The 22,363-nt window shown below is 38.5% G+C and overlaps 2 protein-coding genes and 2 long non-coding RNA genes across 10 annotated transcripts; 2 read left to right on the top strand and 2 right to left on the bottom strand.

Annotated features, from left to right (window-relative positions):
* The first annotated feature begins 547 nt into the window (after positions 1 to 547).
* Positions 548 to 9,775, top strand: Kz (putative ATP-dependent RNA helicase kurz). 2 transcript variants are annotated; one of them, XM_077406771.1, is made up of 18 exons: positions 548 to 767; positions 940 to 1,119; positions 1,191 to 1,469; positions 1,543 to 1,915; positions 2,058 to 2,293; positions 2,426 to 2,777; positions 2,862 to 3,102; positions 3,179 to 3,362; positions 3,489 to 3,721; positions 5,614 to 5,837; positions 6,005 to 6,253; positions 6,347 to 6,536; positions 6,731 to 6,871; positions 6,943 to 7,149; positions 7,249 to 7,467; positions 7,547 to 7,644; positions 8,289 to 8,387; positions 8,462 to 9,775. In XM_077406771.1, the coding sequence occupies exons 1-17, from the start codon at positions 693 to 695 to the stop codon at positions 8,363 to 8,365; spliced, it is 3,558 nt and encodes a 1,185-aa protein (XP_077262897.1). In that variant the 5' UTR covers positions 548 to 692; the 3' UTR covers positions 8,366 to 8,387; positions 8,462 to 9,775. The 2 variants fall into 2 exon arrangements, with proteins under 2 accessions (XP_077262897.1, XP_077262896.1); XM_077406770.1 differs by having other exon boundaries at positions 8,289 to 9,775.
* On the bottom strand, positions 7,483 to 12,911 carry LOC143897844 (uncharacterized). Of its 3 annotated transcripts, none has more exons than XR_013257010.1 (4): positions 12,711 to 12,911; positions 9,602 to 9,739; positions 8,306 to 8,359; positions 7,483 to 7,624 (listed from the first exon to the last, which is right to left on the bottom strand). It is a non-coding gene; the product is annotated as an uncharacterized LOC143897844 (long non-coding RNA). The 3 variants fall into 3 exon arrangements; XR_013257011.1 differs by lacking the exon at positions 12,711 to 12,911 and adding an exon at positions 11,728 to 12,701; XR_013257009.1 differs by lacking the exon at positions 12,711 to 12,911 and adding an exon at positions 9,935 to 10,668.
* Positions 12,912 to 12,931: 20 nt separating this feature from the next.
* On the top strand, positions 12,932 to 22,363 carry LOC143897838 (uncharacterized). 4 transcript variants are annotated; one of them, XM_077406772.1, is made up of 13 exons: positions 12,932 to 13,654; positions 14,732 to 14,793; positions 15,102 to 15,175; positions 15,684 to 15,768; positions 15,874 to 15,965; positions 16,044 to 16,330; positions 16,429 to 16,728; positions 16,967 to 17,095; positions 17,466 to 17,622; positions 17,887 to 18,186; positions 18,251 to 18,390; positions 18,477 to 18,835; positions 20,672 to 22,363. In XM_077406772.1, the coding sequence occupies exons 1-13, from the start codon at positions 13,583 to 13,585 to the stop codon at positions 21,375 to 21,377; spliced, it is 2,763 nt and encodes a 920-aa protein (XP_077262898.1). In that variant the 5' UTR covers positions 12,932 to 13,582; the 3' UTR covers positions 21,378 to 22,363. The 4 variants fall into 4 exon arrangements, with proteins under 4 accessions (XP_077262898.1, XP_077262899.1, XP_077262900.1 ...); XM_077406773.1 differs by having other exon boundaries at positions 12,933 to 13,654; positions 17,553 to 17,622; XM_077406774.1 differs by lacking the exon at positions 16,967 to 17,095 and having other exon boundaries at positions 12,933 to 13,654.
* LOC143897843 (uncharacterized) lies at positions 18,842 to 20,665 on the bottom strand. The gene is made up of 2 exons (XR_013257008.1): positions 19,507 to 20,665; positions 18,842 to 19,136 (listed from the first exon to the last, which is right to left on the bottom strand). It is a non-coding gene; the product is annotated as an uncharacterized LOC143897843 (long non-coding RNA).

Raw genomic sequence — 22,363 nt, 5'->3', positions numbered from 1 at the left:
GAAGACTGTGAATACCAGCCTATATATTCTGTAAATGTTAACGACATCATTTCGTGCTTTGCGCAGGTATGTAACACTACAGTGCTACAGCAAAGCACGTAACAATATCGTTAATGTGTACTGGCACGTATTATGCACGTAACTTTGCGGAATGGATTCCTGTCGAAATTATACTGTTTTCCCTAAAAATACAATAGAAATGTAGGAAATAACAATTCCGATCGGAATCCATTTCAAAAAGTTCCATAATACGCACCCTGAGAGAGGCTCCTAAGGCTCGTTATTTTACCGCTCGTGATTGGTTCCGCCATGGTGTTGCACGTCCAATGAAAATAAGGACCAGTCTGTCCAGACTCTTAAGGGACTCTAGCTGACGCAAGTTACGCATACGCATCTTACGCCCTATATGAAACCAGCCTGGGTTAAAATTATTTCAGGAAATTACTAAACTACTGCTCGCTGCTGCTGCATTCACTGCCCATGAAAACCTATATCCTTTACTCATAACCTAACCTAACCTAACCTCTAACAAAAGAAAACCACGTTTTTATTTTCTATTTTTATTTTCAAGACTCTAACCTAAAAGTCTTATTTTATGTTTTGAAAACTTTGGTTTTCGGGACGAAAGAGAGCCGAATGACTACATTCCCAAAATCCGAGATTGAACTGGGCTACTTTTTCAATTCTTAACAATGGGGAAAAAACGTTATAATTCGAAGTCAAGAGCTGTTGCAAACGTGGAAGTCGATAATTCTACCACTAAAGAGGTAAATTTACTTGTAATTACTTACATCCGTTTTGTTTCCTCATGAAAAAGATAAATTATTGTTTGTGTAACACTTGTAACTTATATATACTGTCTATAGTATTTTTATTACGTAAAATGTTTATTAAGTTGTTTAAAGTCATTTGTTGTTGCTTTAAATATATTACTTCCAGATTGTAGTGGACATTGAGCATCGCGCTGAGAATTACGACAGTTGCAATGCGTTTGTTCTGCCCACTCAAAAGAGAAAGACAAAAAACATAGATAAGAAGGTAACAACTACTCGATTGTTATCGAAGAAGCGCAGGAAACAACTAGAAAAAGTAGTAGAACGAAAGAAGAAAAAGTTACGGGTACCATAATTTTATTCTATATAAACAACATAAAACGTTTACCTGATGTCTTTGATAATAATATTTTGTAGAGAGCAACGTTGTTAGAAGATTTGGCAAAAGTGCAAGCATCTCCTACCGAACTGCAACAGTATGTAAGCCTAACATCCTTGCAAAACAAGGGCTTAAAGCATCATTTTCGAGAACTTGAGATGCCTGTTGAAAAATTAAAGCGTAAAGCGGATGAGGAGGAAAGCGATTTGATAAAGTCTGTAAATTCTATTAAAATGAGCAAGAAAAAAAGATTAGCTATTCTGGACGGTGGAAAACAAGACGAAGCTAAACTTGATCCAAATATAGTTGGGTTTGAGGTAAGTTTGAAATAGCGACGATGGAAATTTATAAAGTTTATAGTACAAGTAATCGAATAATGTTTATTTTAAGTCCAGTGATAGTAGCAAGGAAGAAGATAGTGATAACGAAGAAGAAAATGAAACACATGTTCTTGATAATACTACTGGTTCTAATGTGACAAGTGAAAAAGCTGAAATAAATGAAAAGAAAGATGAGAAGAATTTCACGAGAGATGCGGAAAAGGAAACACTTTCAGCTAAATCTCAGGAATCTAAAAAATCAGTGGAAAAAGTACAACAAAATGTTCCCAAAGTCCACACGCCAGCTGTCTTTATACCTGTAAATAGAAAGCCTGGAATACAAGCAGCCAGATTGAAACTACCCGTTGTTGCGGAAGAACAAATTATAGTTGAAACAATAAATGAGAATCCAGTAGTCATAATAACTGGAGAGACGGGAAGTGGTGAGTAAAATTACACAATTAACAGACACTTTAACAAAGTCTTTGTTAATTTTTTAAGTAATAATAATAAAAATATTAGGCCAAGCACAATTTTTCATGTGCATTATCTTAATTATTGTTTAATAGTTCAATCTCATTATAGGGAAGACAACGCAAGTGCCTCAATTTTTATATGAGGCTGGATATGCGCAAAATAAATTGATTGGAATAACCGAACCAAGAAGAGTGGCAGCGATGTCAATGAGCAAGCGTGTAGCTGAAGAACTAAATCTTTCCGAAAGGGAGGTTTCGTATCTGATTCGTTTTGAAGGAAATGTTACGGAAGAAACGAAGATCAAGTTCATGACTGATGGTGTTTTACTGAGAGAAATTCAAAGTGTGAGTGATATATCTTAAATTGTCGCAGTACAAACAATTCTGTACATATCTGATATATAATTATTATATATCTAATATGATCTCTCAATTTTTTTTTTTTTTTTTTTTTTTTTTTTTTTTTTTTTTTAATAGGATTTTCTATTAACCAAATACTCTGTCATTATACTCGATGAAGCGCACGAACGTAGCGTCTATACCGATATTTTGATCGGTTTATTGTCAAGGATTGTTCCGTTTCGTAACAAACGCGGCAACCCTTTGAAACTGATCATTATGTCAGCTACGCTGTCCGTGAAAGAATTCGTAGAGAATACGAGGCTGTTTAAGGTAAAACCACCGGTAATTGAGGTCAAAGCGCGACAGTTTCTTGTAAAGATACATTTTAATAGAAGAACAAGCAAGGATTACGTCAATGAAGCATTCCGAAAAGCGATAAAGATACATACTCGCCTTCCAGAAGGTGGCATACTAATATTTTTAACAGGTAGATTATCGAAAACGTCTCTATTTTTATATACTATTATTACAGTACAATCTTTTGTATTTTTAACGAATTTGTTTATTGCAGGTCAGAAAGAGGTGCATACTGTTGTGCGTAAATTACGCAAATCGTTTCCATTGAGGAAAAATAAAAAGCCCCAAATTAAAGTGGTGCAAGACTCTGAGAAAAATGAAACGACAGAAGCACTGGATAAAGAACATAGCGAACAAGAAGATTCCGAAGATGATTTCGATGCCAAGGAAGCGTTGTGCCGTAATAAACAGAGACAGAAGAAACAGATTATACTCCCGACTATTAATCTCGATGAGTACGTATATTCGTATCGCCATATTTTAATTTTTCATATTTTTCTATAATTTATCATAACAAATATTTATGTTTAGCTATTTGATAAATCCTATTGATGACACACACGAGGATTTAATCAATGCGCAGGACGATGAAGAGAACTTTGACGAAGATGAAGATGAAGATGAAGATGTTACTGATTTCAAGGGACTGACAAACGTGCAACCGTTATGGGTCTTACCCCTTTACTCCCTTTTACCTGGGCACAAACAGGCTAGAGTAAATATGTAGTGCATAATGATAAATCAATTGTGATCCTTTTGATGTTAACACTTTCTGTAGTAAATAAAACAACAGACCTATTTTGTGATGAAATAATTAATTTTAAATTTAATATGATTTTAGGTGTTTGAGTCACCACCAGAAGGATGTCGCTTGTGCGTGGTATCTACTAATGTTGCAGAAACCTCGCTGACGATTCCTAACATCAGATACGTTGTAGATAGCGGGCGTTGTAAAACTAGGCTGTATGACAAGGTGACAGGTGTAAGCACGTATCATATTAGCTATGCGAGCAAAGCAGCGGCCACCCAACGTGCCGGCAGAGCTGGTAGAACTCGACCTGGTCATTGCTACAGGTATCTCGAAACATCCCGTAATTTACATGCATGAAAATCTTTAATAAGGTGGACCTTACAAATTGTAGATTTAGGCCGGTATTCATAGTCGGTTCTTATTTCAAGACCGTCTTAAGGGGATCCTAAAGCCGTCTGTAATACCGGCTTTTTTTTCTTAGCACTAATCTTTTAATTGGCTTTATAGAAATGCAAAATTCTTGTCTAGAATTAAAGTACGCAAGCGAGTAAGGATCCCCTTAAGAGGATCCTGCAGTGACAGGCGAACTTCCTCGATGTCGATAATGTCAATTTTTCTAATTTTGTTTTTCCTATCTGTCTTTGTCTAATGCCCGTTCTAGACTGGGGGACTGGGGGATGATCCTACTTGTGGCTTTAGTGTAGACGGGTAAAAATCTATATTTTATGTATAGTTTATGTCACGTGCACTATAGAAAGGAGGATGAGCCGAGAGTAGAATCATCCTCCAGTCTAGAACGGGCATAACGAAATAACATCTGTCCTTGTTCGATTGCTCGCCATCTCTCGCAAGATCCGGCAACTACTGTTGCTGCTCTTCTTGTCATTCTGCATCCGTATTTGCATTACTAAAATAAACTTTTGATGGATTTTTTTTTGTACGCATTGAATCTTACTTTTACTTACACCATATTATTCCTACATGTTTTCCCAAGGGAGGAATTTTTTGGTGTTTTTGATATAAAATCGCGTTTATGTACCTAGATTTTTATGCGTACTTTAATTCTGTAAAAGATTTTTGCAATTTTATAAAGCCAATTAAAAGATTCATCTAAAAACGATAATGTCGGTAAATCATACGGCTGCAGGATCCCTTAAGATTGTACTTAAGATGTACTACGTTTACGCGAGCGTTACTTCTGTAGTTACTTACGATAATTTCTTCGCGTAAACGGGATTTTGTAGTAACTTACGATAATATACTCCGCGTAAACGAGTGAATTATTGTAAATTACTACAGGAGTAACGCTCGCGTAAATGTGGTAACGGTCTTATATAAGAACCGACTATTACTACGTTTACGCGAGCGTTACTCTGTAGTAACTTACGATAATTCCTTCGCGTAAACGAAATTTTCCTTCGCGTAAACGGGATTTTGTAGTAACTTACGATAATTTACTCCGCGTAAACGAGTAATATATCGTAAGTTACTACAGAAGTAACGCTCGCGTAAACGTAGTATATGTATATCGGCTTTGATCATCAAATACTACGTTTACGCGAGCGTTACTTCTGTAGTAACTTACGATAATTCGTTCGCGTAAACGGGATTTTTCTTCGCGTAAACGGAATTTTGTAGTAACTTACGATAATTTACTCCGCGTAAACGGAGTAAACTTACGATAATTTACTCCGCGTAAACGGGTAAATTATCGTAAGTTAATACAGAAGTAACGCTCGCGTAAACGTAGTAAAAGTTCATTTTTCTTATAGAAACTTTATATTTAAAGTATATACTACGTTTTTTTACGCGAGCGTTACTTCTGTAGTAACTTACGATAATTCCTTCGCGTAAACGGGATTTTCCTTCGCGTAAACGGGATTTTGTAGTAACTTACGATAATTTATTCCGCGTAAACGGGTGAATTATCATAAGTTACTACAGAAGTAACGCTCGCGTAAACGTAGTATAATAGTCATATTAATTATGCACATATACTACGTTTACGCGAGCGTTACTTCTGTAGTAACTTACGATATATTACTCGTTTACGCGGAATAAATTATTGTAAGTTACTACAAAATCCCGTTTACGCGAAGGAAAATCCCGTTTACGCGAAGGAATTATCGTAAGTTACTACAGAAGTAACGCTCGCGTAAACGTAGTAATAATCTTTTGCTTTGCAGTCTTTATACATACATTTCTTTTCGTATAGATTATACTCATCGGCTGTATACGACAACGATTTCGAGGAATACAGCCAGTCGGAGATTCAGAGAAAACCAGTGGACGACTTATTACTGCAGATGAAGGCGATGAATATAGACAAAGTTGTGAACTTTCCATTTCCTACGCCACCAGATGTCGTGCAGTTGAAGTCTGCGGAGAAACGGCTTACGATACTTGGAGCATTAGAGCCGCCTTCAGAGAAACAGGAAGGTAATTGAACGAAAACATTTATATTGTCATTTAGACGGCATTGCAAAATTGCAATGCGTAGAGTTGAAGCACTCGGAGCTTATCATATGAAATGTAAAATTATTCTTTTATATTTAAAATATTATTATATTGTCTAAAGCACAGAATTAATGTTTCATCATATTTAGAGATATACTGCGCGAAAGTGACGCCGCTTGGACGCAGTATCGCTGCGTTTCCGGTTTCTCCGTATTACGGCAAGATGCTGGCACTGTCACATCAGCACACCAACTTGTCGACATATACGAGATGCATGGTAGCGGCTCTTAGCGTACCAGAAGTGCTTATAGAAACTCGCGACATGGAGGGTCCAACTAAAAGCAAATGGTTGCAAACGCGCTGTTACTGGGCCGGAATTGGCAATAATTTGCTCCTCGGTACGTAATCTCGAATTCATTTTCCGTTCATATAACTTCCACTCATATAATACGAATATGAACAATAAACGATACGTTTCTGTTTGTGAACAGGTGATCCAATGGTTCTGATAAGAGCTATCGGAACTGCCGAGTACGCAGGATCGAAGGGAAAACTGTTGCCTTTTTGCGAGGAAAATGGTTTGAGACATAAAGCTGTGGTCGAGATCAGGAAACTTAGGCAACAGCTCACCAATGAGATTAATTTAAATGTGCCAAATCTAAATTTAATCATTGATCCCAAGTACGTATCTTTTATTTATTACAAATGCTTTTATTCGGACCATTCTAAAAGATAAATCCCTGAACTGTATAGAGTTCAGTAATTTTTCGGAATAAAGGGAATGCTCGATCTCGATTAGATCAGAATACTGGAATTTGACTATATGCACGTTGCAATATGTTTGAGACGGTTGTCTACAACAAGAATTGTTACAGAATGCCGTTACCAACCGACATGGAAGCGAAATTGCTGCGCCAGATAGTCCTTGCAGGTATGGTGAATCAAGTCGCGAGAAAGGTTTCGCCCGACGAGGTAAAAGAGGATCAGGATAAGGCCAAGTGGAAACACGCTTACAGGTGTGTTATTAATTATCATCGATAATTAAGACCTATTGAATGCGACCTCTCCATTCCGAACCATCTTTCAGAACACCAGAAATGGAGGAACCTGTATTCATGCATTCTTCGTGCGTTCTACGGAAAATTAGTCCGGAGTGGGTAGTTTATCAAGAGGTGTACGAAACGAATGGAAAGATGTACATGCGAGGTGTCACGGCGATAGAACCCGAATGGTTGCCGAAATTCGCTCCCATGCTATGCCATCTTAGTGAACCATTGGTTGATCCACCACCAAGGCATTTTTATTACAATTCTTGCTTTATAATGTTTTTCCTACTTATTTATATAAAGATATTAATATCTTCATTATGATCGAATATTATTCTCATTTATAGATATAATCAAGGAACTGGGAAGATCATCTGCCGTGTGTCTGGTACATTCGGAAAGGCCGGATGGGCACTACCATCGATGGATATAGAGCATCCGTTGACGGTGGACGGTGTCAAGTGGTTCGCGTATTTCTTCTTGGAGGGTCAAGTGTGCCCTAAGCTGAAACGATTTGTCCCGTCGCTACTGACGACACCTGGGAGCATCACCAAGTCATGGGCCAGGTAAATCGTTATTCTATCTCCTTTCGATTTCACGTTGATTCATCGAATAGATTACGTCAATTCAATACGATTTTTTCAGGTTGATACCACGCACTCAAGCAATAGTACAAACGCTGCAGTCGCAGGGAGTCGTGTCCAAAGACAAACTGGTAGAAATCTGGGGTTCAGATAAAAAATGTGAGATTTAAACTTATAAAATAATATTTAGATATATTATCATAGACTTCTATGCAATACTAGACCGCTAATAGACATCTCGGCCATGATGCTTGTCGCCATATTGATTTTAGTCAAGATATGCTATACTACAGATTTTATACAAGTGGTTCTATACAAGATTTCTATACAATAGTCTAGCATACACAGAATGTCCAAAAGAAAGGGTTTAATACTACAGTAGTAGTGGTTCGATTTGAGCATCCAAGTACGCTACATGTCGAAGGCATGAATTTATTGATAACATGTACTAATATTTAACACAAAAACATTCGCCTGCTTCGTTATGTACTGTAATAACGAAACTCAGATAAACGCACATCATGAGCAATTGAACACCCGATAGTGACTCAATTCAATATGGCCGCACCCTTCACTACCACTTGCACCTTGCACCTCGCGCCTCGCACTCGCATCAGCTTTTCGGCTGTGCGTCCATTAATGTTAGTGGTCTAGTATATATATATAAAAGTCTGTAGATATTTTATATATTTATAATATTATATATATATATATATATATATATATATATATATATAATATATATTTATATAGCTAATATTGCATGTTGTTTCGCGATTAACGCTGGAATGTTTTAATTTTAGTTCTGTTGTCAGCCTACCAGAAGTGGCTGCCGGAATCCGCGCACGCAGAAGTGGCACAAATATGGCCGCATCTGTAATTAAGAATAAAACATTAGGATTGTAATTATACAGTTTTTAAAATAATTAAATTATTTTATATAATATGAAAAAAAATCGAAATGCATCAGTTTTAGCGCTCCGGGTGCGTAGGTATACGGCGGTACGGCATCTAAGCCAAAATATCTGCTCGTAACTGTAAAACTGGCAAGCCAGGCAGGCTTCCCTCTAAAAAAAAAGTAGGTGGGAGAAGCGGAGCAGGGACTCAGGGCCAGTCATGGTGGGAGGAAATAAAATTCCACCATGGGGCCAGTGGTGCGATTCTGTAACTCGTTATGCATGCGCTCAGTTGTGCAGGTATACTATATGATAAAAAAGCTACGCAACGACAATACAACGATAATACTGTATAACGAGTTGCAGAATTGCAGCTCAGAGCCGTTACGAAAGATCAATATGATATCAAAATGACAATGACGTAACAGTTCATCTTTTCTCTTTTTCCTCTCACATTGGAGAGAAAAAGAGAAAAGATGAACTGTGCAAGATCAGTTAAAACGAACAGGCCCTTTAGCTGCGGTCCACTTGACGCTACAAATGCTTCGAAGCATTCCTCTTCTCCTTTCTTTCAATAAAGAAAGAAGGAGAAGAAGAACGCTTCAAAGCATTTGTAGCGTCAAGTGGACCACATGGTAGACTAATATTAATTTCTGTGCGTGCGTGCGTGCGTGCGTGTGTATACCTATATACAGGGTGTTATGATACAGTCGATTATCTCGTCAACCGATGATTTTATTGAAAAACGTTTCAGACGAAAGTTGCATGGTTTGGAGGGGGACACATGATAAAAATATGAACTTGACCTTGAATGACCTTTTTAGATCAATGTGATCGATGTTTTCTTAAATGGACCCCCCCCCACCTATTGTATCATTTGAAAGGGTATAAAATAAGAAAAATTTTGGCGCAAACCAGGGTATGTATGTACATACATACAATGGGGAGCAATAATGGGTCGGCTACCTTATAGCTAGCCAGTTGCGAGCCTAGAAATAATGCGCTCATCTACACCGAGAACGGAACTCATTAATGCTCCCCATTGTATGTACATACATACATACCTATTCTTGAAATCGTTCGTTATGAAACGAATTCGTTTATAAACAAAAAGGTAGGGATTTCCTAGTTGAGCGCCATTAGGAATCCAGTTAACGCACCTTTTCGTTTATAAACGTATTCGTTTTATAATGGCGAGCGTTACTTCTGTAGTAACTTACGATATATCACTCGTTTACACTTCTATGAAGTTGGCCGGACAACTTCAACGTATCGAACTTTCATTAATTGGAATCGATTGGTGATCGTTTGGTGGTCTTTGGTAGTCTAGTCCGATCGTTTGGTAATTAGTCGTTTTCCTGTAAAATAAAAATGAAATTTTCGGTGTGAAGTTAGCTGGGCAATTTTTATTTTTCAACCAATTTAACTTTTTTATAGCTCATTCGACGCGAAATCGTTTGGTGGTCACGAATATCATCATAAAAACATTTGGTGGTCAACCGTTTTCCCAGAAAATAGAAAAAACCGTATGCGCGTAATGCAGGAAATATCACCTCTGTGCCATTAGTCGGAAAAATTGTATTTATCACCCAAATTGACTTTGATAGGGCTCAATCAACGTGGAATCGTTTGGTGGTCACGAATATTGTCATTAAAACGTTTGGTGGTCAATCGTTTTCCTAAGAAATAGAAAAAACCGTACTCTCACGCCATTGGTCGTACGACTCCGTGACGTTAGCTCGGTAATTTGAGGCAATTTTTGGCGTGACTCTGGTATAAGCAACCAAAGGGTACCAAGCTGCACCAGAACCAATAGCAGCCACGGATAGCAACTTTGGTATATGTACCAAACCATACCAAACGATCGCCAAAAATCGCATTTGATGGCTAAAGATTATTTATCAATATTACCGAGTTAACGTCACGGAGTCATGCGACCAATGGCGTGAGAGTACGGTTTTATCTATTTCTTAGGAAAACAATTAACTACCAAACGTTTTAATGATAATATTCGTGACCACCAAACGATTCCGCGTCGAATAAGCTCTATCAAAGTCAATTTGGGTGATAAATACAATTTTTCCGGCTAATGGCACAGTGGTGATATGTCCAGCATTATGCGCATACGATTTTTTTTATTTTCTGGGAAAACGGTTGACCACCAAATGTTTTTATGATGATATTCGTGACCACCAAACGATTCCGCGTCAAATGAGCTATAAAAAAGTTAAATTGGTTAAAAAATAAAAATTGTCCGGCTAACTTCACACCGAAAATTTCATTTTTATTTTACAGGAAAACGACTAACCACCAAACATCGGACTAGACTACCAAAGACCACCAAACGACCACCAATCGATTCCAATTAATGAAAGTTCGATACGTTGAAATTGTCCGGCCAACTTCATAGAGGTCTCGATTACGCGGAGTAAATTATCGTAAGTTACTACAAAATCCCGTTTACGCGAAGGAATTATTGTCCCTGGTAACCATCTTCCGATAGAAAACGATAAAAAAATTTCTTATCGTTTTTAATACGGTTAGTGAATCGTTTATTTACGGTACTCTATCAGAAACTCACGTTACAAAATACTTGGGATCCTATCGTAAATGTCTTATCAGCTATACATCGTTTTTAATATGGTTAGTGAATCGTTTATTTACGGTATTCTATCAGAAACTCACGTTACAAAATACTTGGAATCTTATCGTAAATGTCTTCTCAGCTGCACATCAGTTTCTATCGTTTTTAATATGGTTAGTGAATCGTTTATTTACGGTACTCTATCAGAAACTCACGTTACAAAATACTTGGAATCCTATCGTAAATATCTTATCAGCTATATATCAGTTTCTATTGTTTTTAATATAATTAGTGAATCATTTATTTACGGTATTTTATCAGAAACTCACGTTGCAAAATACTTGGGATTCTATCGGAAATTTCTTATTACCTTTATATCGGTCTCAATCAGTTTTTAACATAATTGAAGTTTCGTTTATTCATGATACTCTATAAAAAATTCTCGATACAATACACATGGGCTTGCATCCTAAATTTCTTATTAGTGGTGCATCGGTTTCTATAATTTTTAATGGTATTAAAGTAGCTAATTGTCTTTTTAATATGGTTAATAGTGAACCGTTTATTTACGATGCCCTGTCAGAAAAAAATCGGAAAAATTTGAAATTTCTCAGCTATATATCAGTCAGAACATCTTTAGATGTTTGCTACTCTGCATGCCACCGGATTATAACCGTGTAAAAGAAAAATAAACCGTATCAGAGATCTTTCTATATGATAAAGAAAGAACTGCATTTTTTTTTTAAATAATTAAGCATCCACCTTTGCGACAACAGCACCAGGAAACCAAGGGCCAAAATTTTCACGGTTATTAGAGAAATAAAAACAACATTTACATTAGAAACGTCTTATTTGAAATTGCACTAAAATACAAATAAAATATTTTTGCACGCACGCACGCACGCACGCACGCACGCACGCACGCACGCACGCACGCACGCACGCACGCACGCACGCACGCACGCACGCACGCACGCACGCACGCACGCACGCACGCACGCACACACACACACACACAAAAATACTTCGACGAACTTTGTTTTCGAAGATGATAAGTTGTATGTCGGAAAATCCTGATAAGAAATGATAGATGTGTCGGTTCGGTTAAGTCGTATAAATATCGACGAGATGTCTATCGTTTTAACTTTATACAAACATATGCAAAGTAGAAGGTTTTCAAACGATTCAATTTATATCATTAATATACGATAGAAAACGAACCGATTTGCTGCCATAAAAAAGATGATAAGTTGTATGTCAGAAAATCCTGATAAGAAACGATAGATGTATCGGTTCGATTAAGTCATATAAATATCGATAAGATGTCTATCATTTTATTCTTATATATCCGTATTAATCCATACGGTAAAATTATTACCATAAATAACGATACATATTATATCGTGTATATACGATTGATTCAGATGGGCAATAATTGTACATATAGAAAACGATTCATAACTATAAAATTTGTATAGTTATTTTTTTATTCGGACCTAAAACGATAGAAACCGATTCGATTCGATTAAATTTATCTGTCTTCTAAATATGCAACGATAGAACCGATAAGATACGATTAAAAACGATACAGGTATAGCCGTTTTTAATCGTTTTCTATCGGATATGGTTACCAGGGGTAAGTTACTACAGAAGTAACGCTCGCGTAAACTCATAAACGAATTCGTTTCATAACAAACGATTTCAAGATAGGTATACATACATACATATACATAGTACATACATACCCTGCTTTCGTGGCATTTCACTGCCCATGAAAACCCATCATAAGTGTCAATGTAGCCAACCGTTACAACCGTAGCCAATGGCAGTGCTTGCAACTCTATGCAATTTGGAAGATGTTCCCCATCTGTCTCTCTCTCTCTCTCTCTCTCTCTCTCTCTCTCTCTCTCTCTCTCTCTCTCTCTCTCCTTCTCTCTCTCACTCTTTTTTTTCCTTGTCCGCGCGTCTCGCTCTTCTTCTTGGGATAACGATTAGGCATATACCGAATAACATCGATCCCGATTTCTAGAACGGGGTCACCACGCAGGGGGCAACGATCCAGGTACGGTGCGACGTCCGCGAAAAATAGATTCGCGCGCGAAGCGAGCGAGCGAGCTCGTCCGTCCATTCCAGTCCATTCGTCGACGATCGCATCGTGCGAGACGCTGCGCGTGTTCCCCGTCGTGTCGCGTGTTGTGTTTACAGCAGTTTACAGTGGTTTACAGTGAGCGTCGAGGAGAGAAGAGATTCACCTCGCGCGCCTATCTCTGGTAAAGTCTATTCTTGCATTGACAACGAGTTCCTCGCGTCGTGGACGCGTCCACGCTTCGCCGCTGTCATCCTATCGCGGATTCCCTCCCCCGTCTCGTTCTCTTCCCCCCTTCTGTCTCTCTTTCTTTCTGTGTCTTCACTCTTCCTGTGTGCGTGTTGCTCTCTCCGTCTCTCGTTCCCGCACGGTCGAGAATGACGGACTGCACCGCTCGTCCCCGCTGGCGACGGTGTGTTGTTTCCGTCAACGTCCATCGCGTCGACGACGCGGAGTGAACTCGTCGCGTAAGCGCGTCCGAGCCCCCCCCCCGAGTCGTTGGAGCCAGGCCAGCCCTGGAAAGCAAGGAAGATGGATACGACGATAGAGCGGGAGTGCAGCGCGTTGGGTGGTTTGTTCCAGCAGATCGTCACTGACATGAAGGTGAGAAACGTCCGTTTCACTTGGGCTCGACCGACCGCGCTCGACGCTCCTCACATTTTTCGCGTTAGCGATGTTCGGTCGGGGCGATGTTTACTCTGCCCCCCCCTTGGTTTAGAGATTTCATGACATTTGGATTGAGGATTTTATTTCGTTATCCCGCTATGATTTCAGTATTTTTTGCCCGAAAATCACGATTGTATTGTTATTTTTATGGACGCCTCTGTGTGACGAAATCGTCCGTTTTTCAAGATTTTAACGTTGCTGGAAATTCCCTTGCCTGTTCTTGACTTACATTGGCTCACAGATTTTTTTTTGTTTTGGAAGGAATGATATTTTGGATTGCAAGACGCATAAAATATATCAGATAGTATGAGTGAAAGTGGAGCAACTGTTGTTTGCGGGGAATAAATATGTTTCATATGATTCTTTTGTTTTGTAAAGCGTCTGTTATAGTTCAAAGCACTTGCAAATGTCACTGTTGTCATGACAAATACTAATGTTCTACTAATGCTAATGTTCTAATTCTCTCCATTGTTTATTTTTTATTGATTTTTCTGTAATTTCTTGTGAGAATAAATGCTTCAATTTTAAGCACAAGTAAAAAATTTCACTATTGTTATTTTATTGTTTCAAGTGTTATTAAAACTTTTTTTTAAAGGAAACAGGAGCAAAAGCATTGATTCTACTTTATTCGTGCGAGTTAGTTTCTCCTAGAGTCATAGGCTGCGGTCCACTTGATGCTACAAATGCTTCGAAGCATTTCTCTTCTCCTTTCTTCATTGAAAGAAAAGAGAAGAGGAATGCTTTGAAGCATTTGTAGCGTCAATTGGGCCGCAGCCATAATATTGCATTAGGAAATATATTTTATACCAGTATTTTATATACACACATACACACACATATTATATATATGATTGAACAAAATGTATGGGCGTGTATGATTACATTATCTCTTACTAGTATATCAGTCTAGATTGCTGTTTGCCTAACACTATAGAAACTAATATTAGAGCTGTGCCAATATCAATAAATGGAATTAAACTTGCATGCGTTATAACATTTTGTTTCTTTTTATAGAACGGAGCACCACTTTGGGAAGATTTGATTTCGAAAGCTACCAAGTTACACGCGAGCTTGAGGTGAAGAGATTTGTATAATTTTGAATACATTGCGTGTTATTATACTTTATAATAATTACGCAAGTTCAAATGTATAGAAAATTCTTTTGTGCTTAAGATTTTTCAACGGTATATTTTATTGTATTTATTATATATTTATGCTGTCTTTTTTTTTTTTTTTTTTTTTTTTTTTTTTTTTTTTTTCAACGTGTTAATGTGAAAGATTTTACATGTTTATTTTATGTTGTACTTTTGATAAAAAAAAGGTTGAAAGTATTCAGGATGCTTTAGAAATTTTTATCTTTAACATGAGATATATATTATTACAGAGCTGCTATCTTGGCTATTTCCGCTTATCTTGAGGCTTTTCAGAAAATAGCAGATGCTGCGACTAATGCCAGAGGTAAGTCCTAATTGATTAATTAATGATAATGAAACTTTTATTGCCTATATAATTCTGTACCTTAGAGATAAAGAATCGTATTTCTAGGTTTTAGCACACAAAATAGAGTTAATACATTTTTTAATATACCAGGAGCTTAAATTGTATAATGGTAAAGGGTCTATTATAATTAGTTTTTAAGATACAATGTGTATGTGTGTTTAGAAAAAGTTGTATTGAAAATTTTCATAGTGTCTTAATTTGGGTATAACGTGTTATTAGCAGTTGCACTATTAAACATGTCAGTTAAATTACTTTATTAAAAACTCAAATCAAGTTGCTTCTTTTATTTTATATCTAAAAAATACACCATTTCCCTATCTAAAACTTTAAACCTTGTTTTCTCTGAATTCATAATAATAAAAATACGATTTTTTACCTTTAAGATACAGAATATGAATTGTTAAATGCATCTCAAATACATTTAAATGAATAAAATAAAGTAAATGTTGAAATGTTTGCTATTAAGGTGCAACTAAGGAAATTGGAACAGCACTGACGCGAATATGTCTAAGACATAAAGCAGTAGAAACTCGTATGAAATCATTTACTAGGTACGTTAAAATGTTCTGTACAGCTTAATTAAAATTTTTAAAAATTCCCATTCAGTAATTTCCGAACATTCTTTACACTCATATCTACTGTTTGCTTCTTTCAAGCGCTATTATGGACTGTTTGGTGCTGCCTTTACAAGAGAAATTGGAAGATTGGAAGAAGTCTTTAATCAATTTAGACAAAGAACATGCCAAAGGTTAACGATTGTAGTACTCTGATAAATTACATTTTTATGAAGAGTCGTCCCTGTAATCCGATATCTCGCTATTTTTAGAATTCAAAAAGGCAAGAGCGGAGCTAAAGAAACGTTCTACCGACACTCTGCGTCTGCAAAAGAAGAAAGCACGAAAGGTTCAAGTTCACTTACACGTTCAAGGACAGTCTCAAAGCCACGGGACCTGTTCCGATGTGGAGCTCAATAGGATGCTAGAGTCATCAGCAGCGGTTGTTCAGGAGAAAAGACTGAGTTTAGAAGAAACGGAACGAAAAGCCGTCCGTGCGGCCCTTCTCGAAGAGAGGGGCAGATTTTGTCTCCTTGCCCGATTCCTGAAACCCGTACTCGTTAGTAGATGCATTCTAAAGATATACACGTATATACAATTCGTTAACCAATGTACAAAGGCGATGATATATATATAAATGCATAATCAACCGTTTAGGACGAGGAGATAGCGATGTTAATGGAATTGACGCATCTGCAAGAGGTCTCCGATCAATTGCAAAGACACGCCGCGTCGCCGCATCACTTACCGCCTGCATCCGAGCAGGTAATAACGGACATAAAAGGTTGCGACGTTACTCAGTGGTCATTGGCTACGCCGCCGTCGAGTCCGTCATTGTCTCTCGGATCGAGGAAGAGTTCTATGTGTTCGATCAGTTCTCTAACTAGTAGCAGTAGTGGATCTTGTAAAAGCCATCCGAGCCCATCTGGACACCCGTGGCACAGATCGCTTTCTCAGGTAATTACGCGCCGACAGTATTTTTTGTTTTCTCCGTCTTTTTCTTTTTTCTCGGTTTTTTCTATGGATTGATCCATTAGATGTTTTTTATTTATGTCGCATGACATAGTGACACCGTTAATGCATCAGCTGCAATGCACCTAAGTAGTCACGAACATAGATTTTATAGCATGAACTAATCGCTACATTTGCCCGCCGAGCTTATTGTATGTGGTAGTCGATGTTGTACTCATTGTAGCCAGTTGGTGTCAGGCCTACCAGCATCAGCGGCATTGCAACGCTGCGCCACTTGACCAGCGGTAGTTCCCGCGACTCCGGTTTTACATCACAGGACACATTGTACAACCAACCAATTTCCGAACATCAGGTAAGGTCGTTTAGCGATTAGCAGAACTACGATGAGTAGTCTTCTCAGGACGGACGATATGTGTGCAGCGAAAACCAGTCGTCTCTCTTCAACAACGAGCTCTTTAAAAGAACATTCAGTTTTTGACTAAATATCGATTTTATAAGTTTCAAGAAATGTACACATAAAAATTTCATAGCACAGTGTAGAAAATTCAAAGTGTAAGACCTTACAAATTTCCACTGCCTAGTGATCATGTTGCTAGATTTGCTTATGTTCCCAGTTTTGAACGAATTTTGTAGCTTAACTTTAAGAATGCATTTTCGTACGTTGTTTCTCATTTTGTTCCGCATTATTGGCGGTCGATTAAAGAGGCGGCTCGTGTTTTTAGGTATCGAATGTGTCTTCTCTAAGTAATCAAAGTACCGGTTGCATTGTAACACTCCCCATGACAACTTCTACTTGGCCTGATTTGCAGGAAACGTCCGCTCAGTACGACCGGCAAAATCCGAGTGCGATGAACGAACGGCCACATACTATTTCTTCTGGTAATTGAGATTTACATACATGTTCGTCATGTAATTGGGGGCTCGATTCTTGAATTCATTCGCAAGAGAAACGTATGCGAAAATTCTGCTCTTACAGAAACGTTGCAAATTGATTGGTCAAAAGCTATGCGATAGCCAATCGACTTGCAACTTTTCTGTAAGAAAAACATTTGCACATACGTTTCTCTTGCGAATGAATTCAAGAATCGAGCCCCCGATTTGCTAATTTCGATTCAATTATGTTATTTTTTTCATCTATTTTAGCGTACGAAAAGGGGCATCAAAGACCGGCGCTCAGCGTCTACACATTCCAAGCTCCGGATCGCGACGGTAGCAGTTGCTGCCACAGCCAACCAGCCTCTCCGGTTTCTTCTTCTTCTTCATGTTCTTCCTCGAATCAGCAGCTGTCTAGAGTGCAGCTCCGTAGAAATAATAGCGGCAATCGTCCACCTATACCGAATAGATGTTCCAGTTTGGAACGACCGACTATTCCGGTGAAGAACGAGCCGCCTGGGAGTCCTCGAGGAAAACCGAAGTTACCGCTTCCGGCTCATTTGGCGAAAGGTTTGTATAACATCACTACGTATGTTTCGATGCTAGATTTATCGTTATAACGATTTTGATGCAGAATTGGCGACCCATCAGCTCCAACAACCGATGTACGTAAACATGCACGAGTTAGCGAATTTAGCTGCCAGTCGTGCTCAAGAGATGCAGCTTCCACTGCCTCCCCCTCCGGCATCATTAACGGCTCCAGGAACTGTCAAGGTACATGAGCAAGAGCGACGAAGTGTACGATGTACAATATTTTAAAACAAATACTTTTGTCGCTTATGTTCCGTCGAATTGTACAGACTGACGTCCCGGAGAAAGATGCCGGCAGTCAAACATCCGAGTCCAGTTTGGAATCCAGCAGCGGATACGGAAGCCAAAACACTTTACCGCATTCTCATTCGCTTCACAATCAAAACGAGAACACATGGAATGTACCTGGCGCCGTGGCCACGTTAACGACACGCAGAGGGTCGACACAGCATGTGAGCAGACCGCCACCGCCGACAAGACGAACATCCACTGTTATCAACGCACCCCCCACTTTGTCCGTTAATGAAGATCGGGGCGAGAACGTTTGTGACGAGACAGAGAACCTTCCTCCTCCGCCTGCGTTCCTTCTCGAAAGCTCTTCACCCACAGTCAGCCCTACGCCTCAGAGGTAGAAATCGACGTTGCTCTTTTTTTTTTAGTTGTAATAAATTGCTCTACAATTGAAGATTTTAAGGAGTTACATCCACCTAGAGGCCCGAAAAATAGGTCGAAATTCAGAAATTTTTTTTCAGAAACGATTAGTGGGAATGAAACGATTCTTTTTTGTACTTAAAAATACATGTTTTGAGAGCTTCTAAAAAAATTTTTATTAAAAAATATTTCAAAACAAAAAAGTTATGGCCGCCGGCAGATGATGAGTTTTTTTTGACACGTTCGGCGGTGGACACTGTCCAGTTGAAACGGTCGATCTGAAATAAAAAACCAAAGGGGTTATTCAAGTTAACAATAAAGACGAGTTGTTGACGATCGCCGATTTTTAAAATCGATTTTTTAAACAAAATGGCAACGAATTGAAACTCTGGTATGAAAAATCTGTGAAAAAATGTCGTCACTTTACGTAATTATTAAAAAATAAAGATCGATTTAAAAAAAGTAAGATCGTCAACGACCTCTAAATGTTTCTCAGCGTATTTTGTGTAAATTTCAAAACGATCCATCGAGCGGTTTTCTAGATATGATGTCCACCAGCTTCGAAAACAGTGTTTTGAGAAAAACGCGTTTAAAGTTTCAAGTATGGTTCTACTATTGTTTTGTTAAGTGAAGAATTTTTAACTTTACCTCTAGTCGTCAATTCCAGGACCATATAGAGTACTTTCAGCAGCAATTGCAGCTTCATGGGAAGAGGATTGTTTTTGTCTGCGAGCAATTCTCCCTTCGCGCGTCGCCTCCTGTACTCGAATTTCAGCTGAATTGATGCGCGCTCGGTCTTGAATCTCGCAGTATGTAGCGCAATTTCGGCCAACATCGATATTCAATACCCGCATCATCAGTAAATATGTAGTAGCACCTTCGTTGAAAGTGCATGCGGCAATATTTGCAGCAATTTTAACGATCGATGTACTGCTGTTCTGAATTTTTGGAGCCACTCGCCAAATAATGTTGTTCAAACTTTCATTTGCATTTTGACTGAATCCACCAACGCATCTCTCCAATAAATTGTCATCCGAAAGACAAAGAATACCGCTAGATTGATATTTTCCGTGCGCGCCACGTCAGGTAGCGGAGTTCGAACGCTCGAACGCTCGAACTTGTTTTGCTCGGAATTCTATAACTTTGTCAATTTTACAGATATCGATTTGAAATTTTCAGGATATATTTTTAACACTTGAAACTTTTAGAAAATGCAAAAAAATGTCTAGGTGGATGTAGTCCCTTAAGGAGGTTCGACTGTTTCCTATATATAGTATAATTTTGTTTTTATGATTAAACAGTATAAAGGTAGTTTCAGAAATAATTCATAAACATGTTATCATTGAGACAGAAAAAGAAGAAAAATTGCAATTTTGTCCTATTTTTATATTTGATATTGTTTAAATAAATTATTTAAAAATTTAAAAAATACAATTTAAAAATTTAAAAAACCGTGATTGCAATTCTTGATGTCACAGAAGTGTAACATAAATTAATCCATTTTTACCGCATAGAAACAGAGATACATAATATGATATTTATATGGGGGGGGGGGAGTATATCTATATATGTATATACAATTTCTGTAACTTTTAAAGCGAATATCTTAGAAACGCGACGGTAAATTGTTTTGCAATTTCACCCACGGTAAGATTATATAATACACATTCCAAGACTTACACAAAAATTTCAAATTAGTAAGTTGGATTTGACCTGATAATCGAACCTCCTTAATACGATGATAATTTAATCTTTCTGTTTCTTTATACAAGTCCGCACTTCTATCTAATTCTTTTTTCTTCTTTTCCGTTAGATCCATCTCGGTTTCCGAGACGGTAAGGACTCTGACCGAGCTCCGTCATACACCAGCCAGTCCGTCGCTCTTACGGAAGGCTACCGGACAGCAGCAGGCGCATAGTAATCCTGCGGGTGTCATTCAACACAATACCGTGCTACAAATAACTCGTTCGTCAGTGGAACGCTCGGCTGCCCATTCGACATCCCAAGAACGCGGATCTGTCGGCGCGCAAACGACCCATGTATCCAGTAATGCTACCGTCAGCCAAGCTGGTCAAGCTGCGGGTCAAGGGCAGGGACCGGGTGGCGTGGGCCAGGGATTCATGGCAGTGCTCAACGCTAAACTTATCGGTACCATAAGCAGCAATGCCGCGGCGGGCGTGAATGCGAGCGGCAGTCCGAAATCTCTCAGGAAACAGTCGCTCTCGGAGCAGCAGCAACAACAACAGCAACAGCAGTCCAACAAGAACGTCAAAGCGGCGGCTCCCGGCTTCCTCGAGACGTTGAACGCTAAACTGGCACAACAGCAACAAGTCCTACAGCAGACGGGAAATAACGGCACGAGCAGATCCGCGAGTATCAGGCGCATTATGGGTAATCGCGTGCCCATTATGGACCCTCTGCAAATGAGAGACTCCCTCATGGATCAGATTAGACGGGGTACCCCATTGAGGAAGACCAGCGGCCCGATCAACGATCGTTCGGCGCCCAAAATATACTGAGTAGTCCAGCAGCGATCTTCGCGTAAGTTCGTAATAACGTCGCGTTGCTTTACGAGCAACATGGTTCTCATTCTGACATGATTGACGCGCGAGATACGATAAAAATCAGTCGGATAGAAACCAGTATCTTCCAATTCTTCATCTATATTTTTTGCGCATCAATTTTGAATTTCATGCGTAAATGTACCGAGGCTGCCGTTTACGTTTATTGCGTCGCTGTTTTAGTCCGCCCGTTGAAATTTCCCTGATAACACGCAGGCTCCATATTAAATCGGTATATGATTTATTGTATAATAACGAGGCGCGTGATTGAAACAACGCGTGATTAAGTAAGAATCGAATATTGTATTGTATTGTAGCGTAATATCCGAAAAGAATGCAGCATGTGGGAAGATTTTTATAATGCGTATTAATATTTATAAAGGAAACTGATTTGATTAGGGAATTGTCTCATAAGATCCGTACCGATACAACGACAATACTCCAGTACAACTTGTGTCTTATAGTTCTATATTTTTTCTGCTTAACACAGCTTGACACGAACAATTTTCTTATTGATCTATTATCGCTACTGCTTAGCCTATAAAACGAATATACGGATCTTTGTGATCCCGCGAGAAAGTCATACATAATTTAATATCGAGCTTGTGTATTCGAGTCGTGAAACTTATAAATGCATATCCGCGTAAGATGTTAAATACGTTTACACACGAGTTTTTTTCATTTTTATATGAGAGACGCGAGTCTGTTTTGCTAGTTTTTTTTTTTTTTTTTAATTTAGTATTCCATGTTTAACTTCGTCGAAATGGCCGTTTTCCGGTAGTGTATTCTCCGCCGTCGAGGTGTATCTCTCGATTACGAATCGGTGATACATGTACTAATAGTATATACTATACGACATCATTCTCAATGTCGATAAATGTTAATAAGCGTATGTGTCGCGCCTTCTCGAAGGTGGTGTATTTTACGGTTGTCATCGCTTGCAA

This window comes from Temnothorax americanus, unplaced genomic scaffold, assembly GCF_048541705.1.
Source record: "Temnothorax americanus isolate GAGA-0224 unplaced genomic scaffold, ASM4854170v1 Scaffold21, whole genome shotgun sequence".
Classification (NCBI taxonomy): domain Eukaryota; kingdom Metazoa; phylum Arthropoda; class Insecta; order Hymenoptera; family Formicidae; genus Temnothorax; species Temnothorax americanus.
This window is presented reverse-complemented; position numbering and strand designations above follow the sequence as displayed.

Coding starts and splice junctions, on each gene's coding strand:
- Kz (XM_077406771.1), top strand. CDS start 693: ATGGGGAAAAAACGTTATAATTCGAAGTCAAGAGCTGTTGCAAACGTG. Junction 2,294..2,425: donor TACTGAGAGAAATTCAAAGT/GTGAGTGATATA, acceptor TTTTTTTAATAG/GATTTTCTATTAACCAAATA. Junction 5,838..6,004: donor GCCTTCAGAGAAACAGGAAG/GTAATTGAACGA, acceptor CATCATATTTAG/AGATATACTGCGCGAAAGTG.
- LOC143897838 (XM_077406772.1), top strand. CDS start 13,583: ATGGATACGACGATAGAGCGGGAGTGCAGCGCGTTGGGTGGTTTGTTC. Junction 16,331..16,428: donor GATTCCTGAAACCCGTACTC/GTTAGTAGATGC, acceptor TCAACCGTTTAG/GACGAGGAGATAGCGATGTT. Junction 18,391..18,476: donor CGGCTCCAGGAACTGTCAAG/GTACATGAGCAA, acceptor CGAATTGTACAG/ACTGACGTCCCGGAGAAAGA.